This window comes from Primulina tabacum, chromosome 5, assembly GCF_025594145.1.
Source record: "Primulina tabacum isolate GXHZ01 chromosome 5, ASM2559414v2, whole genome shotgun sequence".
NCBI classification, from domain to species: Eukaryota; Viridiplantae; Streptophyta; class Magnoliopsida; order Lamiales; family Gesneriaceae; genus Primulina; species Primulina tabacum.
In genome coordinates, this window is record NC_134554.1 from 38,925,800 (window position 1) to 38,951,861 (window position 26,062).

Here is a 26,062-nt window from a genome sequence, read left to right on the forward strand (position 1 = left end):
CCGGACATGGTACAAGGTACTATATATTTGAAAATTACTATGGTTGCGACTTGTTTGTGATGGATCGAAGTCTTTTGTTTGTGGATCTTGTCACTTTTGTGCCGATGTTGTGTAGGGTACTCTATTTTGGCCCATTATTATAGATGTGACTATTTTGTGATGGGTGAAATTATTTTGTTTGTGGATCCTGCCACTTTTGTTCCGATGATGTATAATGTACTATATTTTGCCACATTATTATGATATCAGTGTTTACAATTGAGATATTGGACAGTTGTAGGATTTGAGGATATAATTTGTGTGGATTATGCCACTGTGATTCCCAATCTGGTTGAAAATGTACTTGAATACGTGAACTTCAATACAAAAGATTTTCATGAACTTGAATACGAAAGAGTGGAGCACAATGAATTTGAAAACGATGGACAACATTTTCATGTACTTCGAACTTAAATTCGGTTGACTCGTGTTCAATGTATTTGACAACGACGGACAAGAACAAGTTTCACTTTCTGCAGTTTGGGTGTTGTGACGGTTCACATACATGTACTAACCAACTTACGCCATTTTTTTTTACAAACAAACACAACCACAACCATTATGTAATAACATAATAACAACAGTTAATATTTCTTATAACATTATATTACAGCAGAGTGGTGTCACATTAACTGAACAATGTCATATCTAAAAACGAAAGAGCATGGGCCAAATCAATATACTGGTTGCTTGGAGTTGGAGTACTCAATACAGAAAACATAATTTAGTCGTTACTTAAACACCCACAATTACCATATAATACTTGTACAGATGTTGGTGCAACATACAAAAGGGTACCAAAAGGGTAGAATACTTCTACAGACTTTGGACCAACATCTTGCAAAAGAGACACCACTTACGACCGCCCATGTCAAACTAAGTTACGATGCATACTCAAGATAGGCCACTACTGAATAGCAAAAGGGTAGAGTACTTATGATCTACTTGTACGAAGTTTCATGGGGAGTGCGCTGACTCATCCGAGCTACTAATTACCACGTAGCCATCTGTTCCATGCAGGCGTGAAGTTTTCTTCGAAGGGCGACCACTGGAATGCTTGTTGGAACGTTTGTTGCATGATTTGAAAGCTAGCATGTTAGTTTTGTAGTACTCATCCACTACCTTCTTGCAGGGATGGTTGCTGGTAGTGTTTTTTTTTTTGGGGAAGCCGGAACTTTGATTGAAACATGTTCCACTTCCTTGCGCACAACAGTATCTGCTCCTTCTCCAGTCAGTTCTTCATCATCCGATATGATAATCACATCGACTTTGTACTTGCTGGTTACACTTACTTCAGAACATGATTTGTATGTGACAGACATATTGGGAATGTTCTGCAGAAAAAGAGAAAGATGATAAATGAAACCGAGCTTGTAGACGATTTGTGAAAGATGAATCCTGCCTACTTTAAGTAACACAATCACATTAAACATAGCTTACCAACCAAAAGAGTAAATGATTGTCATTCAAAAGAGATAGAGGATCCTTTTGATTTGATATATCACCATATGGCAACAGTGCTCTAAGCAATTAATAGTTGCAGGTAGATTTCATGCACGATTTTTAACATAACATATATACTCAACTACTAAAAAATATTGGATATACAAGCAACAAAATTAATGACAACTTTCAAGACAATATCGGTAATTCATAAGAACTTTTTCTAAACATAATACATAAAAGCAATATAATCTGTTTTTCTGCCAGTTACGTAAACCGTTATGAGTGATTTTGTGAAATATAGCCAACATTGATTCTAATCCTGATTCGAAAAAAATCATATAAAGGCTTACCTAATATAAGAATGTTTCACCATCTCCCAATGTTTAGACTCTTCACCAAATCACCACAGACGAGGAAAAGCTGTAGCATAGTAGATATAAAGCTTCAGCCTTTACACTATTTTCAAGGAAGGCACAAAGCTGTGAAAGGGAACAACAATAAATTCATATTTGCAATAAAATTACTTACCCGTTCACATGCTTCTGTTGTATGCATGAGTGGCATAAATTAGGTGCTAAGATCATCAAAATAGAACTCAAGAAAAAGTAGGAGTCAGAAATTTAACACAACACATATGTATCATATGTCAAAGGCAATGGAATTACATGTCTTACAGTTCAACAAATCAATTTGAAGACAGCGAAATAATATACACAAATATGCAATAAATCATAATTTGAAGAGAAGGACTACAATGAGGAGGAAAAGAACGTAGATCAACGCGCATATGAACCCAAAACAGCAACAAACATGATCACGTGAATAAGGTGTGCTCTTCATGCTATGCTTCGGTAACTCATTTCTTGTAGGTGAGATGCCACGGTCCATTTCAGAATATTGACTCCTGGCATGTGGAATAGCTTCTTTCCAAGGACGAGCATGTGGCCCGGAGGATGAGTTCGTTGACTCCCTCTTACAAAAGGTTTGGGTACTAGTATGACATGAATGATCTTCAAAATTAGTTGAGTTACGTTCAGATTTATTCGACTGTGCGTCGGTGGGTGTTACATTCATTCCATGGTACTCAAGATACCAAGAGAAACTGTTCCGATGTTTGATTCCTGCGGGGCAAATATAGTAATAGTGACCAGGACGGGTAGAGTAATCCCCAGCTTTCCTTAATATCATTACCCCGTTTCCACAAACGCACTGTGATGGTGTCTTGACTTCCATGATACGTATAATTCGGTACCTAAAATTTTAAACATTCGTATACACATTACGAAATTATACTTAAAATTGGATGATTTATTCACTGTTACCTATAGTTACATATTTGGTGTAATTTATGTTTCAAGAATAGATTTGATACGTCATCATAATGAAACATGACTGAGACAAGAAATTTACAGGAAACCAAAATAAAAAAAATTAAATCGACGTAAAGAGAAAAAACAAAAAAAAAAAAACCCGTTCAAACAGCCAAACGTTTGCACTTTTGTTTCATTGAAACTGAGAAATAAAGGATTACTCGAATAAGATTTTCGGAAATTACTCACAAGAAATTCTTCTCACAGGTAGATCTTGATTTCTTCCACTGCTTCGAATCAGGGTTGTAGCTACAATTTCTGAGCTCACCTGAGAAACAAAAATTATCAGAAAACCATGTTCGTGCTTTAGGCTGGATTTTCGGTTCTTAGTAAGACGGATCTCACCTCGAATGTCGATCTTCACGGACGAAAAAATTGGGAAGGGTTTCCAATTCGCGTTTCATTATTTTCGAAACATTAGGTAACTTTGGGGATAAGTAAACAGACATGGGAAATATTTTAAAATAAAATATTGAAGGGTATTTTGGTCATTACAAATTTTGTCATGACTTTATCAATCTTTTTGAACTCACACCACACATGATATTATATTTCTCTCAAATTAAATATCTTATCCTATCAAACATTTATCTATCAAATTATCAATAATTCAATTATTACATCCTACACACCAAGCGAACTCTTAGATTATTTTTGGATCAGATTATACGACGATATTAATAAATATTTTTATACATCGTCGACGCCTGAAATTCATTGCATAACGGTGAAACATTTGGAATATAATATAAATGTCATTATTTTAAACGCGAAAAGCAGATGAGACTAAGCGAAAATCAATTTCAAATATGCATCAACTATGATCGTATCTGGATTCACTCGAGAAACGAGCTAATGAAAAAGTGGCCCTAATTCCATTACATAATGGTGAAATATTTGGAGTATAATATATCTGTCATTATTTTAAATGCGAAAGGCAGATCAAACTAAACGAGAATCAATTTCAAGTGTATATCGACTATGATCATATATGTATTTACTCGGGAAACGAGCCAATGAAAAAACCATTATATCATTAGATCAGTCAGGCAAGACCGAGGTGTCTGAGTTAACAAAAAAAATGAATATTAATTACTATTTAATATAAAAAGTTTATGATTGTGAAGGTATCAAAAGAGTGTTTGCGAACTCTAAAAAAATATTATAAATGTTTGTCTTATTAAATTTGTGAAGAAAAGATTGATAACCATTTTTCTCTGTTTATTTTCAATAAACTAGTGTATGCAAATATTCAATATGTTTTGGACTGATACTCGTCATTCCCAAAATATTTAAAATATGATGACATATATTATTCTTATTAAATCTTGAAATTGTTGATAAATTCTCATAAGAAAGTATCTATCAATTATCGTATTTTCAAATTTTAAACATACGTACGGACAAGAATAAGTGTGTTCAAGATTTGAAAACATGAAAAGTTAATATTCTGTTTTTTATGGAAGTCTTTAACAATTTGGGATTTCACAAAAATTGGTTTTTATGTACATTATAATTTTTTTTAAAATTTATAATTTATTTTGTTTATTCTAATCATTTGATCAGTCCATTTACAATATAATATGTTTTAATTGCATTTACAAATAATTCTTACTGGATAAAAATTTTAAGATGCTCATCATAGAAGATAGACAGAGCATTGATTTTTTTTAAAAAAAAGAACTTATTCATGTTTACAACTAAATAACATGATACTGAATGCGAAAAATGGATCGAATTATTATGTTTGCCATCGAATTGAAGGATGTCTTAAACATCTCATTGAACATTTTCTAATTGTTTGGGAGTCTTCTAAACACACTAAACATTATTATAAGTAGTATTGTATAACTTTTGGTGTGTGTGCTTAGAGATATCAAACGTCAGTGTTTACAGAAATCCATACCATGATCGAGAAATATTGAATTAATTGTGACTTATCATGATGTCATATTTTGTATTTCAAAAGAATAATAAACTTATCAATATATAATTTTATCATAACAGAATTTTGCACATCTAAATCTGTACAAATCTATGGCCGCTAGATATGATAAAGTTTGTGCATAATTATATCCTTTAATTATCATCGTATGAGTCACTTGATAGGATAAAATATGATATTTTGACAGTCTTTTCAACATTCTTGCACTTGGCTCATATACATCTTGTCACCAAATGAGTAAACAAAATACACAAATCATATTGATAGGTCCCCTAAAGACTAGTACTATCTCTATATATCACGATGTATCATGCTTCTCGAACCGAAACAACTTAATGAATAAATTTTATGTTCATTCAGGTTTAACTTTAATGACATTTTTCAAATGTGTACACAAATAACAAATATGAGAAAAACATCATAACAAAGTTTTATTATAACTGAATTTGTTCTTATAACAAAATTACATAGATGAACCAAGTCTGATACTTTCTACATGATCCTTAAATTTATGTGGTGGCATGCCTTTAGTCAAAGGATCAACAATCATCAATTCAGTGCTAATGTGTTCGATAGCCACCGTCTTATCTTTAACATGCTCTCTTATGGATAAATATTTAATGTTAATGTACTTGCTTTGACTTTCACATTTTTTTATTATTAGCCATAAAAACAACATTTGAATTTTCACAAAATATAATCAATGACTTACAAATATAATCCACGATTCTAAATCCCGAAATGAAACTTGTAACGCTCCGAAAATTTGAAGGTCCACACGAAACACATGCATGCAATTATTAAATTCCTTGTGTATTTCAATTAATTATTTTAATTACATAAATTAATTATGTTGTGCATATTTACATGTTTAAAATATACTTTTTTGCATGGTTGCATTAAAATATATTTTTAAAGGTTATTCGAGTTGCGATCGAGAAACGGGGACCGATGGCTGAAAAATATAAAATGTTTTTATTAAACAATTGTTTTTAATTATTTAAATTAAGGGTGATGTTTTTTTATTAATTTTGAAAATAAGGGGTTTTGAGGTGATTTTATACGCCGGGACGTAAATTTTATCGATGTTGGATTTTCAACAAAAATATGAACGTTTTGGCAACTCGGCTAATAAATTCACGAACTGTATTAAGCAAAATTATTTTAATATTTTTAATTAAGCACTAATGGGTTATTGGGCCTAATTAACTTTGTTAATGGGCCAAGGCTTTGATTAGTGATTTACTTAACTATTTAAAGTGCTAATCTACCCCATAACCCATTGAAAACTCTCGCCCCACACCCCTTTGCAATACAAATTCTTTCTCACCAAAAGACACGGCACACACCAGCAGTATCAAGGGAAAAGCTTCGATTAAATTTCAAGGGAAAAACCAAGCCAAGGTTTTAGTCGACGTTCTTCACAATCGTGAACGTTTATTCGTGCGTTAAACACGCAAAGGCACGCCACATTCTTTCAAACATCTATCACACCATATTATTTTATTTAATTGAATTTTGCATGAAAAAAAAGTGCATCATGAAACAATTTCGTTTTTATAGTACATGTGAATTTTTGAGGCATGAAATTGTTGCAAAATTATGATAAACATGTTGTTAAGGGGCTGCCATGATTAGGTAAGGTTTATGGGTTGTTTTTATATGGTTTGTAAGAGTCCTAGACCACCAAATACGCTGCAAAAAGAGAGAGAACACAAGCTGGGAACAAATTTCACTCATGGTGTTTGTACGCTCGGTTGTTGGGGCTTGGTTGCTTGGCTGGATTTTGGCTGGGGCCAGGCCTGGGCTAGGGTCATGTGTGGGTCAAGGAAAGAGTCCTAGCCACGCTAGGACTCGAGTCAAGAGGCTGGGGAGGAGTCCTAGCAAGCTAGGACTCCACCCGAGAACTAGAAGTAAAGTAGCGCAAGTACAGCTGTAGCACAGGGAAGGAGTGGCTCGGCCTAGGGGCTTTGGGCTGGGACATGCTAGGTCCTTAGAGTCCTAAGAGGGTGCACAAGGGTCTGGGCAGGGGCTGGTGCGGCTTGGGTGGCTGCTGGCTCGAGCAAAATGTGATGTAGTGCATGGCAGCAAGGGGCGCGCGAGGTTGCTGTCCCGTTCAGGTATGTTTCTGCTCGCGCCCAGAGCTTGGGCTGGTCTGGGCAGGGTCTGGAAGTGGTCCAGGTAAGGTTAGGGTTGTAAAAAGGCCCGAAAATTCTTACTTTGAAAATTTGCGGAAAATTAAAAATTTTTCTTTTAAAATAAATGGAGTGCCTCATCCATAAAATCAATTGATGAATCAAGTTCAATGTTTAAAAAAAATATAGCAACGGAAGAAAATAAAGTTTGCCAAAAATAACAATTCAAAGAATGTCCAACAACTGATAAAAATGTTTGAGCATAAAATGACATGTGCTGAAACTGAGGTCCTTGGGTGCCACTACTGCCGACCTAAGCTGGCTCACTAGTCCCCGCCCTCGGCCCTGGCCTCATCAGTACCTACAACAATCAAGTCTAGTGAGCCTAAAGACTCAGCATGCAAATATCGTAGGTAACGAGAAAATGTAATTTGCATGGATAAAATATCATGTCATGAGGCATACTTAAAATAACTTGTACTGAGCAATTATAATACGTGCATAACTGAACTGAAAGTCATAGTAAATAGAATGTTTGCTCCTTGGAGCCCTGTACTGAAATAACTGATAAAAATTTGCTGTTGAGATTGTGGTCTACGCCTGTGGCCCCTGCACTGAACTGAACTGATCGGTAACTGGCTACCGGGGAGTATCAAACTGAACTGAGCTGACCGGTCACTGGCGACCAGGTGGTACCAAACTGAACTGATCGGTCACTGGCGACCGTATAAAATAATGCTCCCATAATAGTGAATTGACCACAAGCAATATCGCATAAATCTCAAAAATAAGTATTTTCTATTTTCATGCACGTAATATAATTAAATGGCATAACTGAAAAATCCTGTAATTTTACCAACTGGATTGGATCGTTCCCAGGCTCGCTGCAACCTAAATATGTCATGAAAAAATATGCAATAGCTTAAACTTGGCCAACTATGCGCTTTAAGTTCAAAATGCGACTATGACGCCTAATGACTTCGTATTTAATCATGACTCCGAACCAACCCGAACCGACACTGAACCGACGTATAGTCATGATTAAAATACGCTGAAAATTATGAACTAATGCTCCTAAAATGATGAGGGTCGAAACCTCGGTGAAATGGAGGCCAAAACAAGAAACTCTCTTTCGAGAGTCAATTTGGCACATCGCACCGTAAATTCTCGTACGACCTCAAAAATGATCCGAATCACGAACGATAAAAAACATGACCTTCCTAACTCAATGGGGCACTGTCCAGTCCAAGGTCATAGGCTAAAAGCCGACCGAGAACTCGAACGAGCCTCCGAACCGACACATCAACTTGCTGTAAATTTCCAGCAGCTGTACCATCGCGTATCTTGTGTTGTTTTCGAGACTACCGGCCATTGGGGCGTGAACCACCGACCAGAGACTCTTACCAACATCCCAAGGAATGATTTGAACCATGGCTAAGGGCCCTAGGCCAGCCACAATCCTCACCATTCCAGCAACCAACCAAAAGCTCTTACCGAGGGCCCTCATGCGTGCGTGTGTGGTGTTGTGCTTCGCTTGCTGTCTCGACTCGTTCCAGTGGCCATTGATTGACCATGGCACGATCTAGACATCTAGGGGCATGGTATGAACCTTGGCTAAGGGCCATAGGCCAACCAAGATCCATACCAACCCAACCAAAGCCGAACTCATATGCTGTCAAAACCGAAGGGGGCCGAGAGGGGAGGGGGCTGTTCTTGTTTTTAAATTGAAAACCGATGAGCCATGGACCAAGCCACCAAAAGGGCGACTTAGTATCGTCTTAGACATGCTAGGGGAGTGATCCAACCATGGCTATAGGCCACTAGGGCAGCCATGATCAGATCCTTATCCTTGGACAACAAAACTGAATTTTTGAAGCTCAATATGACACTCATGGGGGATGTGCTGTCATTGACGAATTATATTGTGTATGGGGCTGGAACCAACGTTCTATCATGACCCTAACATGTCCTAGTACATGTTCATATGCAGCTTCGAGCCCCTGGAACGAGCCATCCCTGAAATCGAAACAAAACATACCAATCGTGAAGCATGGTAGAACCGAAAATCTGTGCAGAATTATTCCTTGTTCTAGTTGCTTAAAATTTCGGTTTTTGCTCATTAAAACATGATCATGTACTGAAAAATAATTGATAATAGGACTTGATTGAGGTTTGAAAGAATCTAGACATGCCTGGTTTCGTTTCGAAAGAAAACGAACGAAACGACGACGACGCGGCACGGAGGAGACGGAGTTGCTTCTCTTGTTTTCTTCTACTCGATTTTCTCTCTAATTTGCCTCTTGAATTCTCACGGTTTTCAGCTTAAGGAGTTCACTCAGATTTCGAAAAAGGAGAGGGGGAAAGATGGTTAGGGGAGTGAGGGAAGTGGGTGCAAGATATAAGGCCAAATCATGACCAAGTCCACTCTCATTTAAATTTTGAATTGTTGTTGCTAATCAAATAAATCTTGGAGGGATCTAGAATGGTGATGGCCGAATTCTTGAGCTTTTTAGACTAGGATAATGTTCAATATTTACTTAATTAAGGTGGACCAAGAATTAAAAAGATCCTTATGCTAACTCAACCAAGAATGGGTCAAAAAGGGGTGATGAGTTGGCAAGGGGTGGTCTAGATGCTAAGGCCGAAAAATTCCCAAATAAATGAAGGGTGAAAATGTTAATTATCTAGTAAATTAATAACCCTTAAAAGCCTCACTAATCTTTTAATTAATTTAGTGAATTAATCCCTTAATTAAGTAACATAAATGAGCTTATTTCTTAATCACCTCAAGTAACTTAAATTAAATCCTCAAACCTCCTTATTAACTTAAATTAACTTACTTGCTAGCTAAAATAAAGTCTGGAAATATTTATCGAATCTTAAATTCTATCTCAAAGCTCCAACTCCAGTCTGACCTCACTGAAATAACTGAAAAATCAAACTACTGCATGAAATAATAAAATAATTAACTTCAAAGAAAAGCATTAAAATAATCATGCAATGAAGTCAATTTAATTTAAAATACTAGAATTATGCATGGCTTATACGTAGACTGATTTACGGGTTCTACAAGGGTCATGCGGGGTCAAGTGGTTAAGGGCTGGAAGGGTCCTAGTTGGCTAGGAGTCTTGGTGAAGGGAAGGAGACTCACACACACACAACACATGCAATCGGGTCTCAGTTCCAGGTGAGTTTGAGCGAGCCAGGGCTAGGTTCAGGGGCTTGAGATTGGGCTTGGTCAGGAGGGTTTCTATAGGGGTTGGCTCGGGTTTGGCTCGAGGTGGCTCGTGCATGACTCGAGTAAATTAGGAGATGGCTCGGTGTGTTCGATAAGGGGTCAAAAATGAAAATAATAAGACTAAAATTGAATCCATGGGTCCACGGGTGTGGCTCATGACTTACAAAGGTAGAATAAATAATAAAAATGCTATGTTTAAAATTTGGGATCAAAATAATGAGTTTTGGATTTATCCGAGATTTTATCGTCGCACGTAACGATAGTTAAAGAATTAATTGAAAAGCATAATTTTAAACTTTATAAAATTGTGGAAAATTATATTTAAGCTTAAATAATTATGAAAATTCTAAGTTTTAAATTTGAGAATTTTATATTAAGATTTGGTTTAATTCGGGTTTAAAACGCAATAATATGTTATATTTAAAGAATAAATTAAAAGTCATCGATTTTAAGCCAAATAAAAATATGTGAAAATTCATGTAAGCTTAAATAACTATTTGGGACATATTAGAGTCAATGAAAGGAAGAAAAAGTCAAAATGTGGAATTTTACGTCTAGGGGTAAAAGGGTCATTTTACACCTAGAAATTAGTAAACGTCATGGCAGTGTCCTGAATGTTGCTTTACATGCTAATATGATTATTTTAAATGTTTATGAATTTTTATGATGTTAAAGTGTTGATTTTAAAAGTTTATGATTTAATATGTCAAAATGTTTATTTAAAATATTTATGATTTAATATATCAAAATGTTATTTTGAACGTTTATGATGTTAAAATGTTTATTTAAAAGATTTATGGATTTTTATATATTAAAAGGTTTCTTTTAAAATTTTATGGATTTCCATGAGGAAACGATAACGTTAAAAGATATGTTGCATGCTTGTATTTAAAATGAAAAAGATATTAAATGTATTATTTTTATAAAGTTATGAAAATGTAAAATGTTGAAGGAAGTGAAGTAATTGTGACTATTGAGGATATGAGGATAAGAATGAGGATATCGTGAGGGAAAAAGCCCTAGAGGGAGCTCATTTATGATAGAAGGCCCCAGAGGGAGCCCGATGATCGTATTTTCATTCGATGAGGATAGGCCAAGGCTCAGTTGACGAGAGATCGTCGCTGTTGTCCCCGCCGCCCAGTACTGTGGTTTTATGTAGATGGATCCATCGACTTTTGAGGATGAGGAAAGTCACAATTTATGATCTGAATTCAATAAAAAAGAAATGTTTATGATCATGATGAAAGGATACATGTTATGAATGAGGGAAAGGAAAATGTCGAGGTTTAAAGTATGCATGTTCATATGAATATGTTGAGGGTGATATGAAAATGTTTACGAAAAGGTTTATGAAAAAGTTTACGAAAATGTTTATGAAAAGCTTATGAAAATATTTATGTTTAAAGTTGATGCATCATTATGAAAATGTTTTTATTTAAAATTTATGCATCATAAAAATGTTTACGAAAATGTTATTGTTTAAAGTTTATGCATCTTCATGAAAACGATATTTTAAGTACAAATATTTTCACGGTTGCATGTTATCTGTATATGTATTACTTGTTATCAAGATTATGGTGTGTTGAGTCTTTAGAATCACTAGGTGTGATTGATGCAGGTGATATTGATTATGTATATTATAATGGAGGTCTTGATGGTTGACTTTGCTGGACTGAAGGTGCATATAACCCGAGGACCGACGCTAGTTTTTCGCACTAGTTATGATTTATGATTTTAAGTAATGTTAAAGATATTTTTACGACTATTTATTTATGTTATGAGTTGTTTTTGAGAGGTTATAGTATGGACTATACTTTTCAAATAATGTTTTTGGGTTTGGTAAAATGTTAGACGATTTTACGATTTAAACTATTTTCCTTTGGATTCTTAAATGTCAGTTGGCTGTTTTATTTTTAAAATGGTGTCAAGGTATTTTAAAGTATATATATGTATATTTTGAATTATGGAGATTGAAGTTTTTTTTTTAAAAAAATTCTAGCACATTTTTAGTAAACGAATAGCAGACGTTACAAAACTCTTCATCCAAACACCATGTGAGGTAGCTTAAAACAATATACGAACACGGCCTTCATAGTGGATGTAGAAGTCAAAGTTTGCTTTGTGTTTCTCCAAGATAAAACTCCACTAGCTAGCAAGAAAATATATCCAAAAGTGGATTTTCTTGCATCAATGCAGCCATCGTAGTCTGACGCAGAGTAGCCAATCACTCCAAATTCTCAGCTCGTCTGAACATAAGCGTGCAGTCTTTGTTTCCTTGAAGGTACCTCATAACTTTCTTTGCAGCTTTCTAGTGGTTCATACCCGGATTATTGTGATATCTCTCCAACATTCCAACTATATATGATATTTCGGTCTAGTGAAAACTTGATATGCATCAAGCTTCCAACGGCAAAATAAAAGAAATGTTTTTTCATTTGTTCTTTTTCAAAGTCATTTGTCTGGCATCGATCCAAATTGAATTTGTCAACCTTCACAACGGGAGCCGCACTTGGTGAACAATCATTCATCAGAAATCTATCTAAAAATTTGTTGATACATATCTTTTGTGACAATCCTAAGATCCCTCGGGATCTATCTTTATGTACCTTGATGTCAATGACATAAGATACATCACTCATATCTTTTATATCAAAGTTTAAATAGAAAGTGTTTCACCTCATATAGAAATCCATTATCATTATTTGTAAGAAATATATCATCCACATATAGGATAAGGAAACAAATTTCACTTTCACTGACTTTCTGGTATATTCATTGATCCATGATGTTCTCTACGAAAAAAAATGAACATATGACATCATGAAGTTTTATATACCAGTGATGAGAGGCTTGTTTCAATCCATATATGAATTTCTTAAGCTCGCATACCAAGTGGTAATTATCACTAGAGGAAAATTCTTCTGTTTGTTTATCTATATCGCTTCCTCTATATAACCATTGAGAAACTCTGTTTTCACATTCATTTATTGCAACTCGATGTCAAAATGTACAACTAGTGACATAATTATTCGAAGAGAATCTTTCTTAGAGAAATGACAAAATGTCTCCTTATAATCGATTCTTTCCTTTTGAGTGAATCTCATAGCAACGAGTCTTGCTTCATGTATTTCAATGTTACCCAATGAATCTCTCTTTGTTTTGAAGACCCATTTGCGTCCAACGATCTTTGCACCATCAGACAACTTAACAAGACCCCAGAATCGATTTGATCCCATTGAATTCATTTATTCTTTCATGGAATCATACCATAATTTCGATTCACTGTAATTCATGGCTTGTGCAAACATATTAGGGTCATTTTCGGCTCATATGTTAATGTCGTATTCTATCTGCGATACACAATATAGTCACTAAGTATTGCTTATTTTCTCATTCTAATATATTTTCTTAAGTTGTCATCTTGGGGAGATTCTTGATCAATTATTTGATCAACAATTGTTTCTTTTTCTCATTAACAATTCGATAAACTAGATTTTCATAAGCATCTTGTGGATGTTAAACAATTGGTTGCCTATCACTCGTTGGGGCTTGAGGGATACGAAAGGCAACCAATAGATCATTTGAATAAGATGATTAATCATTAATGGGATATTCTTCAAGAATTTCTTCTTGTAGATTACCACTCCCACTAATCAAGTCATTTTCCAAAATTTTTTGCATTTTTCTTGTAACGTCCCGAGAATTTGAAGGGTCACGTAAACCACATGCATGCAAGTTATTAAATTTCTTTGGTCTTTTATTAAATTGTTTTAAAGCATTAAATGCTTATTTATTTCATTAAATGATGTTTAATTATTTTTATGCATGTTATGCATAAATTATGCATGATAGAATTTATTTCATGAAATTTTAAAAGTTCATGCACTATGATTTTTAAGTTTCATTTCGCGCTCGAACGAAGAACGGAGACCGGAGAATTTTCAAGAAAATTATTTTAATTACACGATTAAATTTTATTAATTAATATAAGATGTTTTAAAGGTATTTTTCAAGAATTTGGATTTATTGGGTATTTTTACCCGCATGATTTTATTTTTAACGGTACACAAATTTTATCGAATCAGGGGATTTTTTGAGGGTTCGGCTAATATTTTCAAAAACTTTCCAACACGAAATATTTTTCGGGAGTGTGTTTGGATTTAATGGACCTAATTTTAAGCTTATTGGGCTTAAACTATTTTAGTTTTAAATAAAAACTAATTAACCTAATTGTTAATGATACATTAATAACTAAATAACCCTACACCTTTTATTTTACAATCCACCAACCGGCACATCTCCTTTTCAGCCAACTATCATTGTTTTTTTCCCTTCATTAAAGAGCTATGGGTGCCTCGGTTTTCCTCATGTCCTTGCAAAGAAAATTTCATCCGAGTTCCCTCACATCGTTTTGCTCTCCAAACATCTTAAGGCACGCTCTACTCCATTATTCTTGCATCACACATGTTATATATTGTTGTCAAGTGTGCATATTGTGTAGGAAACTCTCGATCCATCATGGAGTAGGAAAGGATTTTCGGTTTTGTTTTTTTAGCATGCATTCTTTGATTTTTGAATTCACGTTTTCTGTTTCTGTGTGCAAGGGGCTGCTGTATTGTGATGGTAAGGGGATGTTTAGATCGTGGTTGGTAAGGTTTAAGTGCTGGAGTTCGCAGCTGGTTGGGTTTTGTTGGAATAGGCGAGCGTCGATCGAGTGTGTGGCTTGTGGAGGGTTCGATCCATTGTTCCTGCTACACCAGCTGAGCGAGGGCCTCCTCCAGCCCTGTACCAGACCCTGGTGGGTCTGAGTCATGGTCTGGAATGGCTCGAACCATGCTGGAAACAACAGAACGAGCAATCGAGATAGGTAGAAACGATTTGGCCTCGGTAGTGTCTTGTTGTGGATTCTCGGTTCCTAGCTGTTAGTAAAGTGCATGAGGCCGTTGGCTTGGTTCTAATAGGTGCCTTAGGGTCTGGTCTAGGTCCATGTTAGGCTGGTTCAGGGCGGGTGCCGTCGGGGTAGGCTAGGAAGTAAATTTTTGGGAAGATGAGGATGCTAGAGTGCAAATAAGGAAGGGGCCAAACTTTAGGTGAGTTTCTGGAATTTTCAGCCTAGGGATTGGGGGCCTGAAGTTAATGTTTTAAGATCATTACAGTGTTTTTAAGGTAGGGTAAAAAGTTGGGAAAGTTTGGGTTATGTTTCGGGTTGATACGGGTTGAAACCGAGACCCCGATCCAAGTTTTAAAATAATTCGGTTAAGTTATGAAATGGACTCGAGTTTACAGTCTAAGAAATACTTTTAAATATATTTTGGGACATTTTTAGAAGTTTGGTAAGCTTCGGATCAAAATAATGAGTTTTGGAATTATTCGGGATTTAGTCGCCGCACGGAACGTTAATTACAGAATTAATTGAAACGCCTAGATTTAATCTTAATAAAATTATGAAAAATTATATTTAAGCTCAAATAATTATTAGAAGTCTAATTTTTTAATTTGGGAATTTTATGATAAGGTTTGGTTAAATTCGGGATTTAAATTCATTAATATGTTATATTTAAATATTAATTTAAAAGTCATCGATTTGGGCCAAATAAAAATATGGAAAAATTCATGTAGGCTTAAATAATTATTTGGGACATGTTAGTGTCAATGGAATTAAGAAAATGTCAAAAACATGGATTTTTACGTCTAGGGGCAAAATGGTAATTTTTGGATTTTCAGGGGAAATATGGTCATTTTTCACCCGGGGTGAGATTTTGGTCAAGACAGCGCCCTGAGCACAAATTTACTATGTTTTAAAGGTTTATGCATCATGATCATGATTTTTAAGATTTTATGAAAATATACGTTCCATGCTTGGTTTAAAGAAAAAGTTAGGTATATGCATGTTTTTATTAAGTGATGAATATAATGATATTTTTGAAAGATGAGAATTGGTTGTGACTGACGATGTATATGTATACGATGATATGAGATATGATGAGCTGAGGCCAAGGCTCAGTGGACGGGTAATGCTGTCGCTGATGTCCCCGCCGCCGGGTACCACGGTTTTATAGATGGATCCATCGATAAAGCTGATACGATAGAGCTGATACGAAAGTCACAACTAATGAACTGAATTCAATTAAAAAGAAAATGTTTATGTATATGATGACATGAGATGACATGCTTTAACACGTATATGGTGATACGATGATACATGCTATGATTATTATCATGTTTTGAAAGGATACGACACGCTTACGTATATGATGACATGAGATGGCATGTTTTGACACGATATGATTTTACACGACATGTTTACGTTATGCTTTTAAGTTCATGAAAGATATGTTGAGTATGATATTTTTCACTGCTGTGTGCTATGTATATGTACTTGTTATTCCTGGTACAGGCGTGTTGAGTCTTTAGACTCACTAGGCGTGTGTGATGCAGGTGAGCTAAATATTGAGGAGACTGAGGTGCCGAACTTTGAGTAGGTAGACCTGGTGCGGTGACACGACCCGAGGACCACATGTTTTCCGCATTACGATTTATGAGATTGAGAGGAGATGAATATTTTCATACGTTGATAAATTTAAGATTTCTACTCGTTTATGTTTACGTAAGATTTTGGATGAGTTTGGTTAATTTAAACTGCACTATTTTTTACGGTAAGATAATTACGATTATTTTAAATGTTATTTCGAAAATGTGAGCTTTTAAAAAAAAATTATTTCCGCACTTTTAAAACGAGTAGACGTCACAGTTGGTATCAGAGCAAGGGTCCTGTATAGGGTTGTGCCACCGCCAGTTTCTGCAGCTCAGTCTTCAAGCCTCAAGTCTGTAAGCTTTTATGATTTAAATATTTTAAATGATTTACTCTTATCACCTGCATGTTAACATGATTTACGCTTTATGATGATCTACGGTATATGTTTAACTTCTTTTATGATTTAAGGATTTACTGTTTTAAAAACTAGATTAAATTGCATGTTGGTTACGTTTGGAATTGGACGTGTCTAAGAACTCGAATATTGGGCTTTAAGAGAGGTTGATAATGATTTGATTATATTGATTCTTATTCTTTGGGGTAATAAGTTAATCTTGAAAATTATGAATGCTTTTGGACTTGTAGAATTTCTAAGAAATTACTTATGGTTTGTGTTTGCTAGATTGAATTAATTTTTAGGATTCCATGTAAGGATTAATGATTCGAAAACTACGACGATATTTGGAAGTATAAAAACGTAGAATTTATTTAGGATGCATGCTCTACCTAATGGGATCTAAGGATTGAATTGAATGAATTAAGAATTTAGAGGACCTAATTGTAATAACGAAAAAATTGAGGACCTAAGTGCAAAAATAAAATCTAAGGAACTATTTACGAATTTACCAAACTTTGGGATTAAATTTTTAGTTTCGAGAATTTTAAGGACCAAATTGCAAATTTTGAGGATTAAAGTTGAACTTTTGAGGAACACTTGGGTAAAATCAGTAATTTTAAAGGTTATGAGAATTGATCTTGGGTCTAATAATCTTAAGATTATTGAACTTTATGTTACGAGAAACCTATAAAGTGGGATTAGAAACGCCAAGAACTTATGGGTAATTGTTGGATTTTTGAGATTAAGAACAAATCGGATAATATTCGAGGAAAGTAAGAACTAATTTTGAAATTTTTAAGAAATTTGGAGGATTTGTTTAGCAGTAAGTGAGAAACGAATGGTTTAAATGACCGAAATTTTTGATGATTTAGGTTTGAAGGATATTTAGAACCTTTAGATATCTGGGTTATAATGTTATAAGGAATGGTAATCAAGGACATTGTAGGATGAATCAATCTCGGGCTTGAAAATTTAAGCGTTAGTTAAATAATGTGTGGCAAATTAAGAATTTAAAGTGATGACAATTTAAGGTAAAATTGATCGGTTAGCTAAGTTATAAGAGTAGACATTGAGTTAGCAAATTTTGGGAAGTTAAGTTTGATGTGTCATAAGTTTTAGTCATGATTTTAATAGTTAGGACTATACCTTTGCTAGAATTTTTTTTTTCAAGAAAGTTGGGTATGTTGGATGGTTAGGTTAATCGATAGACGCATGTAAGAATTGAGGTAGACACCTTGTTTTGAGAAATTTTGAAAGTCATTAAGAAACTTGAGACTAAGCGGATATGTGTATTGGAATTATTTTATCTAAATATATTTGGATTAGGTAATTTTGAATTTCAAATTTATGGGATATTTGTTCATAAGGAAATTTTGGGTAAAAAAAAAGAAAAAGAGAATTAGTTGTGTTCAACATAAGTTATCAATTAATGAACATTAAAATTTTTATCGAGTGAAAAATCTAAAAAGCTTGATATGGGGATTCTAGAACTCTATGGAGTATAAGTGCAGTTGATTTATTAGAGTTAGTCTAAGGCTCCCATGGGATGACTTAATAAGTTTTATACGCTAGTATGTACGAAGCATTGAGGATACCTAAGAATGCGACATTTGTTCCAACGAGGAAAGTCCAAGGGTCTTAGTCCTCGACTATATTGCAATTGGGAAGATAATAGTTTAAGCATGTAATATGTGCTAGAATGATTTTATTATTTAGGTAGAAGATTGATATTGTATATTTTGGGTGTTATGGATTATCGCTACTCGAAATTTAAGATTTGCAACAATTTAGTATTTGGGATGTATTCTTAAATAATTAAGTGACGTAAGTTTGGTGTCGTAAGACAAGATTTGATTCAAGGATCTTAGGTTAATATTATTATGGGGTTGAAGTAAGATTTAACCTCTAAGTGTAATACCAAGGATAGAAGTCGATCAGTAAATTTTAGTACTAAGGTTTCTTAGGTCGAATTGCATAAATACACATGTAATAAGTCAACGAACATTATGGGTATAGTATAAGAAAAGTAAGACGTAATAAAATTCAGACTGCTATTTCTAATATTAGAAAGTTTGATAAAAGTTGAAGTTTGAGGCCATAGTAGAATAGAACTAAATTACCCTAAGTCATTTTAATTTGTGATTCGTAATCGAGAATTTTGGTAGGCAAATTTTATTAGGATTGAGGAGATGTAAGGGCAGCTTAACATTTATTTTATCAGAGTAGCGCATCGGAAGCGTGGAATATTGAGAATCTAGAATTAAGAGTCTAAACTTTTTGTTTATCGAGGATAAGCGAATTTCGGGGATGAAATTCAATTTAAGGGAGGGAGATTGTAACGTCCCGAGAATTTGAAGGGTCACGTAAACCACATGCATGCAAGTTATTAAATTTCTTTGGTCTTTTATCAAATTGTTTTAAAGCATTAAATGCTTATTTATTTCATTAAATGATGTTTAATTATTTTTATGCATGTTATGCATAAATTATGCATGATAGAATTTATTTCATGAAATTTTAAAAGTTCATGCACTATGATTTTTAAGTTTCATTTCGCGCTCGAACGAAGAACGGAGACCGGAGAATTTTTAAGAAAATTATTTTAATTACACGATTAAATTTTTATTAAATAATATAAGATGTTTTAAAGGTATTTTTCAAGAATTTGGATTTATTGGGTATTTTTACCCGCATGATTTTATTTTTAACGGTACACAAATTTTATCGAATCAGGGGGCTTTTTGAGGGTTCGGCTAATATTTTCAAAAACTTTCCAACACGAAATATTTTTCGGGAGTGTGTTTGGATTTAATGGACCTAATTTTAAGCTTATTGGGCTTAAACTATTTTAATTTAAAATAAAAGCTAATTAACCTAATTGTTAATGATACATTAATAACTAAATAACCCTACACCTTTTATTTTACAATCCACCAACCGGCACATCTCCTTTTCAGCCAACTATCATTGTTTTTTTTCCTTCATTAAAGAGCTATGGGTGCCTCGGTTTTCCTCATGTCCTTGCAAAGAAAATTTCATCCGAGTTCCCTCACATCGTTTTGCTCTCCAAACATATTTACATGAAATTTATTGTCTTAAATATCATAGAAAAATACCTAGTTTATTGGATGTAACCATGATTTTAGTATATATAAAAGTTATATATACAAGAGGATTAAAATTATGGATAATAAACTTAAATTAAGTCCGTGATGAAATTAATTAAATTATGAGATCTTTAATTAAAGCATCATTAATGCGGCCCATAAACATTAAGAATGTGACTGTCTTATCCGGACTGTCGATGTAGAGACATCTAGATGGGGGCATTTATATATAATGATATTATGTAGGACTTGGACCGATTTAATTAGACATTTCATAATAAATTCCGTTGTTAATATGAAATTTAAATTAAATCATAAAGATGATCATATATGAATAAATCTGAATCCTTATGTGATTATAGACTCCTGTTCATTTCAATGTGATTCTTGATTTGCTTGTTTAAAGTTTGCAATTATGCATTCTCAATACTTGCATTTTAGATTTACATTTGAAATTAATGGCTGGGAATATGAATTCACGGACATGGAATCCATTCCTTCTTGCGAGAAGCAGAAAGATAATTCTCTCATTTGTTAATTCTAGAACTGAGTGTGGGCCCAATTAATTTATAATTGAATTATAAATTGAACCACTCACTAGTGAATTAATGGTAAATGAGGATAAGAAGTAATTGAAGAGGTAAAACGGAAAATTCCTAGCTTCAATTATGAATTGTCCATGGAGGATTAATTCATATGTTATGATTATATCAATGGACTACTCGTTTTGTAGAGTAAATATTTCATAATGAAGAAGAGTGCAATTTCATATTTTTAGTGGAGTAATTATGGAATTAATAAATTGGGTAAATTATTTAAATAGTTTAATTATTTATCTAATTTATTGGAGCTTCTAATTATGAGTCCATGGTCCCCAGTACGTTTTTCAAATTAATGACGGATAAGAAATGCAATTTAGAAATCACTCGAGATAATGGAAATTTGTTTCCATATCATGTAAGGCTTAGATATAAATATAATTTAATATGAGTTATTAATTATATTTAAATTATAATTATGAGATAATTATAAATTTAATTATCGTGATAATATTATAAATGGACATACACATTTTTTTTAAAACGAGAGACAATTGATTTAAATATATATATATATATATATATATATATATATATATAAACTTATATATTATTGAATTAAACATGTGTAAATTGTTTTATTGTTTAAAAATCAATTACGTAGAAAAATTGGTTTTCTATAATCATTTCTTTGCTATTGTTGAATTGATTGTTAAAATCTCAATTATTTAAAGAGAACATTACGGGCAATTCAATAAGAAAAAAGAAAAATCGAGAATAAGCCATCTTGAGAAAATATATTTGAGCATAATATATTTTCTGAAAAATTTGATTTCTAAGTTTGTATATTTCTGAGTGCCCACACACTATCGTATCGATAGATAAGATTGTACTGGAAGGCTGTGGTTTCTACAGATCTCGGATTCACAAAAAGAAAGAAAAACTACAAAAATGTTAGTTTTTCTAGAAACTAATTTTATTTAAATTCATCATTAATTTATATTCATATGTTCGATTATAATTTATGAAATTATGTAATCGATTCCGCTGTGTTTCCGATTTGATCAAAATAATTTTTATAGACGGAATAGTTCCGAAGACTCTATAAATTTCCAACAAATGGTATCAGAGCCATTGTTTTCATATGAATATAAATCACGAGAATTTAAATTTATGATAATGAGTTATTATTGAAGCTTATAAATTTAGTTGTTAAAATTTTTGATTGCCGAGGGTATTTGTTTATCTTAATTATGAAAACATATCAAATAAGATGATAGAATATGAATTTATTTATTCTATCGAGTCCTACATGAGCTGGAAGAAGACTTATTATGTGCACAGAAGAAAGAATAGTTCTTTAAAAAAAAAATTGATGCAACGTTTTTCAATAATTGGGTCCAGCATGTTTTTAATAATTGTGTAATGGGACAAATTCATTTATATCATCGGATTTTTTTTAATTGATAATAAAGTTAATTTGAAATTAAATAAAAGATTTATTTAATTTATTAATTAATGATAATAAGCAAAATTACGAATTTCAACCATATCTATTTTTTATATATTGTATCATGTTTAAATTAGATTTAAATTTTATGATATTCATTATGTAAAAAAAAATACACATGTTGTATTTATATAAAAAAAACAATAAGATTGTAATTTTTATAATTAAATCATTAGATGATTTAATTAATTAAATAATTAAAAGTTTGAGAAACTTTAATTATTATAATGAGTGGGAGAAGAATATATGAATAAATTCTACGGCCTCCACAATTAACAAAAGCAACGTGAGATTTAAATGGCGCCTAGTGACGCATAGGACGTCATCCCTAAGGAAGGTTTGCATTTAAATCAAAATTCAAGGCTTAGTTTCCGAAAGGATAAGATTTTTAATTAAATTCATACTTTACCTACCCTAAGGTGGCAATTATGAATTGAGTTTTAAAATCTGAAATTGTGGGTTACACTCATAAAGATGCAATTAAATTGTTTAAATGTATCCAGGCTAAATTAAATGATAATTATTAAATAAAAGTGAAGATATGAGATATCTTAGTGTTTCATTTATTAATAGATATAGTCTCGATTTAATCGTCATTTAATTCGTTTGACCCTAAGGCAACTTGTTAAATGCGAGATTAAATTTCCTCGGAATTGGTAAAATAAATATATTGTATCGTACATCATATTTATTATTCCTAAATTTAATTATATATGATATTTGTTCAATTGATTAAATGTCACTTTTATATTACAGTAATCATGACTTCCGGTCCCGTTCTTGATTTACTTAATGAAAAGTTGACTGGTGAAAATTTTTTAACATGGAAGAGTAACATTAACATTGCCCTCGTCTGTGAAAACCTCAAGTTTGTCTTAACAGAGGAATGTCCTTCTGAGCCCTCTTTAAATGCTTCTCGTAGTGTACGAGAAATTTATGATCGATGGATAGCGGCAAACAATAAAGCAAAAGGCTACCTGTTAGCTGGAATGAATGGCGTGCTTAGGATAAAGCATGAGCATGTAGATAATGCTTATCAGATAATGGATTCTCTACAAGCAATGTTTGGCCAGCGATCTAGTCAATCTAAGCATGAGGCCATTAAGAATGCTATGAATGCTAAAATGAAAAAAAGGGCAATCAGTTGGTGCGCATGTTTTGAACATGGTAAATTACTTCACTGAAGCTGAAACTCATGGTGCGACCATAGATGATGGTACACAAGTGAGTATGATTTTAGAATCATTGCCTCCTACTTTCCTGCAATTCAAGAGCAACTATGTCATGAACAAGCTTAACTATAACATGACACAATTGCTCAACGAGTTGCAAACCTTTGAGGCTATTGCCATTGGAAAAGTTCAAGAAGGTGAGACAAATGTTGTCGAGAATAAACCATCTTCCTCCAAATCTAGTTTGAAAAGGAAGAATAAATGGAAAGGAAAGGGAATTCAGAAAAAGCAAAAGAATTGGAAGAGTTCTAATGACAGAAAGAAAGGCAACACTGCAAAGCCCAAAGGAAAATGTTTTCACTGTGGGATTGATGGTCACTGGAAGAGAAACTGTCCCAAGTATCTCGCTGGCCTAAAAGAGAAGAAGAAAGGTAAATATAATTTACTTGTTCTAGAATCTTGTTTAGTAACTATTGATTCTTCTATATGGATAGTTGATTCGGGTGCTACTAATCACGTTTGTTCTTCTTTGCAGATACTTAGTTCTTATGAAGAGCTTGTCGATGGGTCATTCACGATGAGAGTAGGCAATGGAGCAGTGGTTTCGGCAAGAGCAGTGGGAGTTGTTAAACTCAGATTTAATAATAAATATTTGGTTTTAAACAATGTTTATTTTATACCTAGTTTTCGGAGAAATTTGATTTCTGTATCAAAATTGCATGAACAATTTTATTCGCTTTCTTTTAATAATAATGAGATTGTTATTTTAAGAAATGGACGTATGATTTGTACTGCATTAATGGAAAATGGGTTATATATTTTAAGACCAAATGAACAACCACTGCTTAATGTCGAAATATTTAAAGTAGAACATCCTAAAACTAAAAAGCAAAGGTTTCTCATGAAGATAAAACATATTTATGGCACCTAAGGTTAGGGCATATTTCCTTAGAAAGATTAAACAGACTTGTAAAGGATGGTCCTTTAAGAGAGTTAAATGTTAACACTATTCCTGTTTGTATCTGCAGGACATCAGTCTGGATTTCAGATGAACATCTAGTGTGGGGCCCTTAGCTCCTAATCGTTATTACAATGCACTTTGATTAGGGTTAACTAATTACAGCGGAAAACGAGTTTAAAATTTCTTTACAATGAGCCCAAAATATCTCTATTATAATTTGAATACTGAAAATAGTATTTAATCTCAAATCATAAAACACGCCCACACGTAATCGAAGCCAATCACATACAAACAACTCATATCCTCGGGACATGCCCCGGTATATAGATACATATACATATATACTGGGAACAAGACATAAATATAAAACGTCAGCCCAAGCTGTGGCTCCCTCCAGAAGTACCCTCTCCGGTCTCCTGATATCCTGGAGTACCTGCCATTGTCTACACAAAAAGACAACAACAGCCCCCATTGGGGGTGAGCAAAGCTCCGTATGGAACAACCAATCATATATACCACAAGTATCTAAACAATGATATATGGTATGCAATGCATGTATGTCGTGGAGGTATCAGGTCAAATGCCCATCCACTGAGCACATGTCAGAATCAATCGAATCGCTATCAAATCAATGCTCGAGCTGGCACACCGGCCAATATGGGATACTCGTATGATAGCGTCGGCAAAGCGCCATCAAATCCCAAATCTCATATCGAATCATATGGGGCCACAATCGTCTATGCTTTACGGGTCATATAATACCGGCATAGCGATTGTGTTCACAAACCCCGGAATCCAATCCAATCATATCAAGGTATCCAAGGATCATAGCTCAATGTGCATGTCATGTATCGATGTATGCATAAAATGATGTGTGTTAACAAAACATTTATTTTATACATCGATATCTCAATCTCAATGTCATGTATGCCACATCAATCCACAAATAAGGCATATAGACACATAATCTCATTCCAATCAATCAAATCAATCCGACATATATCATATAATACAGATACCTGTCGTATGTTACCCGGTCGCAACATACCTCAGTTCTTCGTTTCCAGTTGATGTAGCCTGAACATATTGATATAACACTTTATCTACATCAATAACATATTCATTCCAATCAATAACATAATCCAAAATCATTAATATGAGTTTCAAATATCATTTGAAACTTCAAAAATTCATATCAAATCCAAATCATATCATAATTCAATTCCGACTTCGCATACAAGTTTCTTGTCGGTTATTCTACTACATATCAGAAATTCAACTTCAAATACATGCTATTCCAGCACTTTGATATTTAGAGCTGCTGGAACTAGAAGAAAATTACCTCAGTCAGAAGCCCTCAACGCGACGATCACAAATATATAATTTGTTTCGCGTTTAAACAACGTTTCGAAGTCGATTCGGACGAAAGAAATAAAAATTCTCTCGTGTTTCTCGAAACTCTGAAATGTAAAATGAAGAAAACAAAAGAAAGAACTTATTCTTATCTCCACCGCTCTCGCGCTCGGGCGGCGAGTTGTATTTGTGCCGCGCTCGGGCGGTCAAAAGTTACCGCTCGGGCGCGGAACATTCTGCCCGAACACAAATCTCATATATCCTGGCGCTCGGGCGGTCATTTTCTACCGCCCGGGCGCCACACGTTCTGTACAATTATTTTTGTTTGTACTAAGTTGGCATCCGACCTCTCCACTCGAACTCTTACAACTTCAA

The 26,062-nt window shown here is 33.8% G+C and overlaps 1 protein-coding gene across 1 annotated transcript; it reads left to right on the top strand.

The window, feature by feature from the left end:
- The first annotated feature begins 22,465 nt into the window (after positions 1-22,465).
- LOC142544999 (uncharacterized) lies at positions 22,466-24,106 on the top strand. The gene is made up of 2 exons (XM_075651990.1): positions 22,466-23,804; positions 23,909-24,106. Exons 1-2 carry the CDS (start codon positions 23,366-23,368, stop codon positions 23,914-23,916), a joined length of 447 nt encoding a protein of 148 aa, XP_075508105.1. The 5' UTR covers positions 22,466-23,365; the 3' UTR covers positions 23,917-24,106.
- The last annotated feature ends 1,956 nt before the right edge of the window (positions 24,107-26,062 follow it).

What these genes read in the sequence shown, in the direction of transcription:
- LOC142544999 (XM_075651990.1), top strand. Translation starts at nt 23,366, where the DNA reads ATGGTAAATTACTTCACTGAAGCTGAAACTCATGGTGCGACCATAGAT.